This window comes from Saccopteryx leptura, chromosome 2 (genome assembly GCF_036850995.1).
Source record: "Saccopteryx leptura isolate mSacLep1 chromosome 2, mSacLep1_pri_phased_curated, whole genome shotgun sequence".
Taxonomy (NCBI): domain Eukaryota; kingdom Metazoa; phylum Chordata; class Mammalia; order Chiroptera; family Emballonuridae; genus Saccopteryx; species Saccopteryx leptura.
The window spans coordinates 201248239-201257218 of record NC_089504.1 but is presented as its reverse complement, the minus strand read 5'-3'; the positions used below and the strand labels follow the sequence as shown (position 1 = coordinate 201257218).

The following is an 8980-nucleotide window of genomic DNA, read 5'->3' as shown; positions in this document are numbered from 1 at the left end:
CCTTGCTCAAACCAGATGAGCCTGCGCCCAAGCCAGAAATCTTGGGGTTTCGAACCTGGGTCCTCTGCGTCCCAGTCTGATATTCTATCCATTGCACCACCACCTGGTCAGACCAGTTACATATGTTTTTATATGTATGTTTGGCCTCGGTCTTGATATAAAATGGATTTACTGAGTAGTAGAGAAGATAAGCAATTGAACAGCAGGTGTGATAAGTGCAGTGAGTGTCGTGGAAGCTTGGGAGGGTCACCTTACCCCAGTGGGCATAGAGAATCAGGGAAGCCTTCTAAGAGGTAACATTTAACCCAAGACTTAAAGAATGAATAGAAACTTTACAAAAGAAGTTGGGGGAGGTTGGGCAGCAAGTTGTTCCTTTAAGGGTCATGAGTTCTGGGGAGTTGTAACAAAGTCTGGGAAAGAGTTGCTCCGATTTTCATTTGAGAAAGGCCACTCTCGACTGCTTGAGGAAAGTGGTCAGAGAGAGCTGGGAGACTGTTCAGTAATTGCAGGACAAGGGGTCTAGACCAGGGTAGGGGCAGTGGATATTTGAGAGGGTCAGGATTTGGTGATTGATGGAGGAAGGTGCTGGTCTGGGTTGGCCCCATTTCACTCACATCTCTGATGTTTAATTTACAAAGGTTGCAGAGAACAAATCTAACTCTGTAAGCTCCAAGCCCCTAACTTGAGGAGACTTTCTGTAAATAGGAAGACAGGACCTTTCAGTCACTTTGCAAATCATCTCTCCATCCTGCTGGACATATCTGTAGACAGTTGAGGGCCTAGGTGTTGGCAGGGCTTCCTGTTCCAGAGTGGGATGGTTCCTGGCAGGCAACGGGAAGCTGGAAACAGAATGGAGGTTGGGCTAGTCATGTACCTTGCATGAAGAGAAGAGAAGAAAGGAAACCTGGTAGTTTCCCTTGAGAGCCAGAATAGATGGTCAAAAACAACTTAAAAGGACAGATCACTCAAAGATGTTTATATTTGGTTTTAAAATGCCATGCATTTTTGGCAGTGGAATTACCTTGCCAAATTTTTTTTAAGGCCTAGTTTGGTATTCCCTGAACACAGATCATCTGGGCAGCAGGGGGATGAGCTGAAACTCAGGAGGAAGTCCAGGTAGATGGTAGAGGAAGTCCCAAATGTTTGAAAAGTTGATGGAGGCCACAAGTCTCTCAGTGCCCCAGTTGACGAATACTTATCTGTCTACCTGTGTCCTGCCACAGAGCAGGGAGCTTCTCTGACCCAAGCCTTGCCACATTGTGACTTGAAAAGTAGCTATCTAGTTCTCAGCACTCAATGCTTTCTATACACTGAACACTCACAGGGCACCTTCATCTCTGAGGGCAGCCAGCTGGCCCAGGGCTCTGCAGCAACCTGGAGACCAAACCATATTTGGAGCCGAGGCAGGCTCTTTACAGACATTCTAAGTTATCAGCCCTGTACAAAGACCCAGAACAGAGGGCCTTTTTCCTGTTATTCCTAAGATTGCTGTTTCCAGAAAAGCCAGAAAATTAGCTTATCTTTCTGGCTCAGGCCTACCTAGGAGACTGTGTCTCACTTCACTGAAATCACTTAAACAAAGGGTCTCTGCACCAAGATCCCATAAGTAGGAAATGTCAAGGTGGCAGCCACTCCCTACTGAAGAATCTGCAGCATTCCCTGGTCCTCCATCTGGCATCAGGGCAGTGGCCTGGTCCAGGCTAGACTTCACTGGGAACAATTAGTAACAGGCCCAAATCTGGAAGTACAGGGAAACTGGTTTTCTTGAATTTATTGTAAAATTAAGTGCTGTTTCTCTTTTGACTCACTTCCCTTCTGCTCGCCCCCCCCCCATACAATTGTAAGACATTTAAAGTGTACACCATAGTGATTTGATATATGTATACATTGTGAAAGGTTCTGCGCCAACCCATCTAGTTGAAAAACGTGGCATAGGTTTCCTGAGAAATTGAAAGAGGCAAAGTAGTCAAATGTGCCAGCAGCCAGCAGCGTTACCGTATAACCTCTACCCCTCCTTTAATGTCTCCTTGGCTGAAAGTGGCGAAGGGGGCTTTGGTGGCTCATCTGAACAGATTCTCCACCATCATGACAGACAGATATCAGTCTCACCTCACACTTAACCCTCCCCCCCAACTCCACCCCCTGAGGTCGTCATCCTCCGCATGCAGCCGGGAGGGAAGGAAACTGAGTTAAGCAACAGGTTCCACCCAGTCTGAACTTGAAAGGGGAGACGGCTAGGCGACCGGAGCTGAGTTGTGGGAGAGAGGAAGCGGCAGAGGAAGGTGGAAGGGAAATGACGGTGCATTGACACCGCGCACACGTCACTCGGGCTCTCACATGGGCTTGTGTTTGTGCGCGTGTGGGGGAGGGAAGTTCTTCACGGGGTCACTCGGGGACTTTCGCTGTGCTTTGGGGTGAAGGGAGGTTTAGGCGCGGTAACCAGCCCCGCAGAGAGGGCTTGGGGAGCGCCTAGGAAATGCGAGTGTGTCCGGGGATTCAAATTCACCACCCTCTTCAGGACGCCGCCCCTCCTAACGAGCCGGGTCTGCGCCCCTAGCACTCCGCGCCCCGTTTTTTCAGGCCCTTTCGCGGCCTCTCCAACCCCATCCCCGCCCAGCCTCCAGCCCCAAGCTGTTGCCTCGAAAACCGGGAGAACGGACTGCGCCGCGCCCGACATCCTCTGGGCATGCTCGGTGGCGGGACCAGCTCTGCCGCGGAGGGCGCCCCCCCACCCCGCGACTGCCGTGGCGACCCGGCCCCGCACACTTCGGGGAACCGAGAAGGGGGCGCCGACCCTAGCGGCTGGAGCCCAGAGCACCCACCTACCCTGAGCCTTCCAGCGAGCAGAGGAAGGGCGGCCGAGGAGGCGAGAGACAGACCTCGGAGCTGCCCGCGGCTCCTTAGAAAGTAAAGCTCAGCGGACGAGCGGAGCTGGATTCGCAGCCTTGGCGCAAGCAGGGCGGGGCGGGCGGAGTGGGTGGTGGTCTCCGCGAGTTGAACAAGATGCGAATTTAGTATCCGCCCACCCGCTTCTCAGTCCCAGCCCCCAGGAAATTCTAATTCTCTGGGAAAGTCTCTGGTTCTCGGAGATCCTTGGGGCGGGGTGCAGGGGAGCGCCTGGTACAAAATGGTTAAAACTAAGTCCATTCGCGTCATGCGGTCCCTCGCAAGGAAAGTGTGCACGCCAGTGGCTGGGCACCCCCTTTGCTGATTTGAGGATCAGTTACCGGGAGTAAGTATGGTTGTGGCAGGGGAAGAGGGTGAGATACGGGATGCCTTAGGCTGGTGCCGGCTCCCTCCCCCAGGCCTCTGGCGGGGCGCACCTCGGGCTAGACGGGCACAGGGTGCTGGACCCGGGTGTTAGCGGTGGGTGGCGGGCGGCCGAGCGGCCGGTGTAGGCTCGGCTTGGCGGTGTAGGCTCGGCTTGGCGGCTCACTCTCTCTGCCCCCCCCCCCCCCCCCAGGATTACCGAGAGGATGGGATGGATCTAGGCAGTGACGCTGGCAGCAGCAGCAGCCGTGCCAGTTCGCAGTCCAACTCCACCAAAGTGACCCCTTGCTCCGAGTGCAAATCCTCGTCCTCGCCGGGGTGCAGCCTGGACTTGGTGTCTGCCCTGGAGGACTATGAGGAGCAGTTCCCAGTTTACCAGAAGAAGGTGATTGATGAGTGGGCGCCGGAGGAGGAGGAAGAGGAGGACGAGGACGAGCGCGACGAACCAGGATACCGGCATGACCGTTGTCCTGCCCAGGAGCCTGGGGACGTGAGCACTAGGACCTGCAGCGGCGGCGGCGGTAGGGGGGCCACCACCGCCATGCCGCCCCCGGTTCCCAACGGTAACCTCCACCTGCACGACCCCCAGGACCTCAGGCACAATGGCAACGTGGTGGTGGCCGGCTGGCCCAGCGGTTCTCGAGGCCCCCGCCGGGCTGTCCAGAAGCCCCGACCGGCGGGAGTCCGGCCCACGGACCCTGGGACGTGCGTCCGGGAGGAGCACCCGATGCCCCCAATGGACTGGGAGGCGCTGGAGAAGCATCTGGCTGGTCTGCAGTTCCAGGAGCAGGAGTTGCAGAACCAGAGCCAGGGGAGGACCAACTCCACCTCAGTAAGTTGGCCGGGGTATGTGCCCACGCGCGCACACACACGCGAACACAGCCCGCACGCAGCCTGCTTGTGCCCTGCCGGCGCTCCCTCCCGCCTGCGGCCCCATGCATCCTTCCCCGCTGCTTGGGGGGCTGGGCGGGAGCGCCTGCCTTCTGCTCCCCTGGGCTACGGTTGCTCCGTCTGCGAGCTGTCTAGGTTTGAAGGATGGGCAAAGGGCGGGGGAGAGGGGGCAGCCGGAGAGCAGCGCAAAGTCGGGATAGTGGAACTGGCGACTCATTTTAATGGAATTACTTAGGGAGACGAGATTGTGTCACTTGCCTGAAAACACATCCGGGGAGATTTTGGCACCGCAGCCAGTGCCTGCGGGTGATTATTTCAGATCGTAATAGTTGTAGCTTTGTCAGCCGTGGTGGGTCTTCCTTAGTTACCACTGATGTCTCGCCAGTGTACAGGCACACACTCGCCCGCCCACACCTCTGGTCTAGCAGCGGGGTTGGTTCCGTTGTGTAAGCGAATGATCGTGTATTTGGATGGTTGGCCAGCCGTTCTCCTCTGAGACTTTCTTCCTTTCTGAAACCCGGCCTATTGTTGACCTGGGGAAGGAGGTGAATTGGCCTGCTAAGACCAGGGAGGCGTTCTAGCCTCCACGGCCTGACTCACTCCCTCCCTCTCCAGTGAATCCTCCTTGTTTTGATAAGAAACCTCTTGCACTTCCGTGCCGGAGGTCACTACCTTAATGCAGGAAACCCAGAGAGGGAGGAGTGCGGGAGTGGGGACCCGAAGGGAAAGGCAGGAGGGCTACGTCTATAATAAGAAGCTCTGACCATTTCAGACTTGTCTCCACGTCTTTTGTGCCCCTGGAGGAGGGAGGAGGGCAGATAAATGACTTAAAAGAAAGCATCAGGAATGCAGCGCCCCTTTGTATCACTGTTTTGAGATAAAGCAACAGTTGTAATTTGAAATCATTAAAAATGTCTCTAAATGGGGCTAAAAGGGCAGAGTTTAAATGAGCTTGCTTTCTGTGTGTGGCAGTGTGGGAAAATGCTTGTTTGCAGGTGTCATTTTTCCACTTCAGGGCCCTGGGGCTACTGGAAATTGAGTGCATGCGCTTCTTACTTCAGGGGTGAGGATGGTAACTGCGTTTCACAGAGAAATTGGCCCGGTTTCTTTCAGCGAGAGCCCTGAATTGACAGAGCCCAAGGGTTATTCCCCCTGGAGAAACTACCTATTAAATTAACACACTCGTTTTAATCCCAGCTTTATCATGGCCACTAGCAGACATGAAATCTTTCTATTGCAGCCAATATATCTCTTGTACCTTGCAATAGAAAACATCCTTTTTTCTCCTAGTGCTTGAGAAAAATACCTCATTGAGCTCCCTGGACTTAAACCATGACCTGAAAATAAATAAGTTTTCGTTTACTATCGTGTGACATTTATATATTCCAGGAAAATATGATAACTCGATATACACATGAAATTAGGATTTGATAATGACAATGAGCTCCATTATTCAAAAGTAACTAAAATGTTATTGAGCACCTCTTGTGTTATTTGCTAAGTTTGAAATAAGAAACTGGAATTGTGGGGAGGGAGGTAAGAATGCAGACAGACCCCTCTGGGCACTTAAAATTTAATGGATTGCCAACAGCTTCCCCTCTGCCAACACACACACACACACACACACACACCTTCTTGTTTTTATAAAGACTTTGTAACTCTTATTTTCTTGGGCAATCTTTGAAACCATAAGCATGTCCTTACCTAGTGAACAATTTGCACATTTGAGTTCCTCTGTCCCCCTCACTTGACTCCCTAACCCTCCTGAAAATGTCCCTTCTGGGCATTTCCACCACAAGTCACAGTGAAATTTGGGTTCCATTGCTTTAAAGCAAGTATGAGTACAAAGATAAAAGGGAAGGGGAGGTGGCCTTTGAGATTATTGCAATATTGAATTTTTCCATGTTTTGGTTTGTCTTTGAGCAAAATTACTAACCAATGTTAGGTTAGAATAGTGTTTTTAAAAGTATAAGTTACCTTTGAAATCATCTTAGCATTTAGGAACAATGAAATAGAATTTCAGATAGTTATGGTCAGCTTGGCCTTTTAAAACTTTTGTTTCATTTTTATGTATACACTGGGTCATGAAGTAAGATTTCTTTCTCACTGTGGATCTCTATCATAACAGTTTGGAAACCCCTGTTTAAATCTTGTTTACTTCTGCCTGGAATTAGTGGAAAAATTTATAACCATAAGGACAGAAATTTAGGAATAATGGAGTTATGTATGAAGGGAAAGCCTATCTTTTTTTTCTTTTTGACAGTGACAGAGAGAGGGACAGATAGGGACAGATGGACAGGAAGGGAGATAGATGAGAAGCATCAATTCTTCGTTGCAGCACCTTAGTTGTTCATTAACTGCTTTCTCATATGTGCCTTGAGGGGGATGGGGGGCTAGAGCAGAGCAAGTGACCCCTTGCTCAAGCTGGTGACCATGGTCATGTCTATGATCCTATGCTCAAAGCCAGCAACTCCGCGCTCAAGCTGGTGAGCCCACACTCAAGCTGGCAACCTCGGTTTTCGAACCTGGGTCCTCCTCATCCCAGACCAACGCTCTATCCACTGCACCACCACCTGGTCAGGCGGGAAAGCCTGTCTTGAAAGAATTGTTGAAACCAAATGATATTTTTGTTATTCTTTAAAAGTTATGTGTAAATAGAATTACTCTGTAATACTGGGAGCAGGGGTTTACTTGACAGTGAGGAGACAGGTTTTCTTTGAAGAGAACTACTAATCTTATTCCTACCTTGTTTTGCTCATTCTATTTTGATATTCAGTGGCTGGTTCCTTCTCATCATTCCAGTCTCTATTCAGTTCTCACCTCCTCAGAACAGCTGTCCCTGACCACACTCCCTAAATAAACTGAGGAGCTTCACTCCCTTCCTTGCACTCCTGGTGTATTTTCTTAGTACTTACATGCCGGGGTCCAGCCCCGGGGGGGATCCAGGGGTCCCACAGGAGGAGACGGCGTCGGCGAAAATGGAGTGAGAGAGCTGAATTCTTTTCTTTCTCTTTATTCTCTGGTTAGCATTTACTGCCAGGCATCTCTGCTCAATGCTAGTATAGCTCCCTTTTTATATACACACACACTGAGTTACAATCACATGGTGTTAATTATTGCTTTTGTTTCACTATGTTTTCATGTTTCCGGATAACAGTTAATTTACATCTATGAGTCACAAATCAGGTAGCAAATCATTCAAAATAACTTGAATAACAACATCAGTAAAAGCTTTTAAAGTATTAGTCTGTTGTGAGTTAAGGGGCAGAGAGAGATTTAGCAGACGACTAACAATGGACCACTGCTTGCTCAGGTAAATGGCCTTGAGTTTATGCAGTGTCCTACAAGATTCTGAAAGGCTTGCCTCTAAAGAAATTAACATAACATTAAGAATAGCTTTCACCCAAAGATATGCAGAGTGCACTTGCAAGATAGCCCAGCAGCAACACAAGACATTAACTGTTATTACTTCCTACATTTTATTTAAACACTAGTTAAGTTCTGACTCTATTCTTCTCAGAATATACCACTATTTGCAGATCAAATAAGCAGGAAGAAAGGAATGTTTCTCTACTCTATCACATGAAAAGGCTAGGGAGGAAAAAATGTTAAGTGAAAGCCGAAGGGTGCTCTGTGCACAGCCACTGCCTCCTAAGTCACAATTTATTCTTTTTAACATGATTAAGAAGAAATTCTCCTACAGACTTAACCCTTTACGAGGGATATCATAGCCAGCCTCTTATGTCTATGAGCCCAGTTCCAGGGGCTTACAGGCTTTTCTGTGGAACTCACACCCTCGGTCTCATATCCAAAGAAATCACTACGAATCTACAGGGAAAGCACGGTATTATTATCCCTGTGCCACAAATAATAGCACACACCCAGAAAAGGGGGGATATAAGGCCAGATTAATTCAAAAAGTCAAAGGGGGAAGTATCGTTGTGCCTTTCCTTTGCGGTGACTTTGTCACCCCACAGCCATTGGTCTTCACTGCAGTGACTTTGTCATCCCGCAGCCATTGGTCTTCTCTGCTGTGACTTTGTCAATCAGCAGTTTTTGATCTTCTTCTGCTGTGACCTTGTCAGCCAGCAGTTGTGGGTCTTCTTCTGCTGTGACCTTGTCAGCCAGCAGTTGTTGATCGGCTCCCGACACTTACGATTACCTGGCCTTAACTTGTTCAGCTCACTTTCATTTTTAGTCTCTCTAGAATCTGATTAGAGTGCATCGGGTTTGCCTATTTTTTAATTGCGGTAACCTAGTGCCTGCAACAGTGCCTGGGATATATATATATATAGGTAGAACCGGAGAATAGAGAGTATAATATATATGTATATATATATATAATACTCTCTATTATCAAATGAATGAATAAATGAAGGCATTATTATGACCCACACACCGCAGACCTAATCTGTCCCTCTCATTTTACTATTGAGAAAACTGAGGCCTGGAGTTGTTTAGTGATTTGTCTGAGGACCCAGAGAGAAATCTATGAAAGCGGTGTTGTCCTTTCTGCTGACATCAGACTAGGTTTTTGTTTTCTCCTCTTAATGCTTAATATAATTTGTTTGTTTGTTTGAGGGGAGGGAAGAGATGAGAAGCATCAACTTGTAGTTGCATCACTTTAGTTGTTCATTGATTGCTTCTCATACATGCTATGGGGGTTGGGGGGAGCTCCAGCCAAGCTAGTGACCCCTTGCTCAACCCAGTGACCTTGGACTTCAAGCCAGTGACCTTTGGGCTTAAGCCAGAGACCATGGGGTCATGTGTATGATCCTGTACTAAAGCTGGCGACCCTGTGCTCAAGCTAGTGAGCCCA

At 49.3% G+C, this 8980-nt stretch overlaps 1 protein-coding gene across 3 annotated transcripts in view; it reads left to right on the top strand.

Annotated features, from left to right (window-relative positions):
• The first annotated feature begins 2285 nt into the window (after nt 1-2285).
• The window catches only part of SCHIP1 (schwannomin interacting protein 1), a 149197-nt gene continuing 142502 nt past the window's right edge, over nt 2286-8980 (top strand). The window contains exons 1-2 of one of the 3 annotated variants that reach the window (XM_066369918.1): nt 2286-2907; nt 3464-4102. In XM_066369918.1, coding sequence (XP_066226015.1) covers nt 3482-4102 — 621 coding nt within the window. In that variant the 5' untranslated portion in view covers nt 2286-2907; nt 3464-3481. Of the gene's footprint in view, nt 2908-3079; nt 3233-3456; nt 4103-8980 lie in introns of those variants that run through there. The other 2 variants (XM_066369919.1, XR_010749316.1) reach the window with 2 other exon arrangements.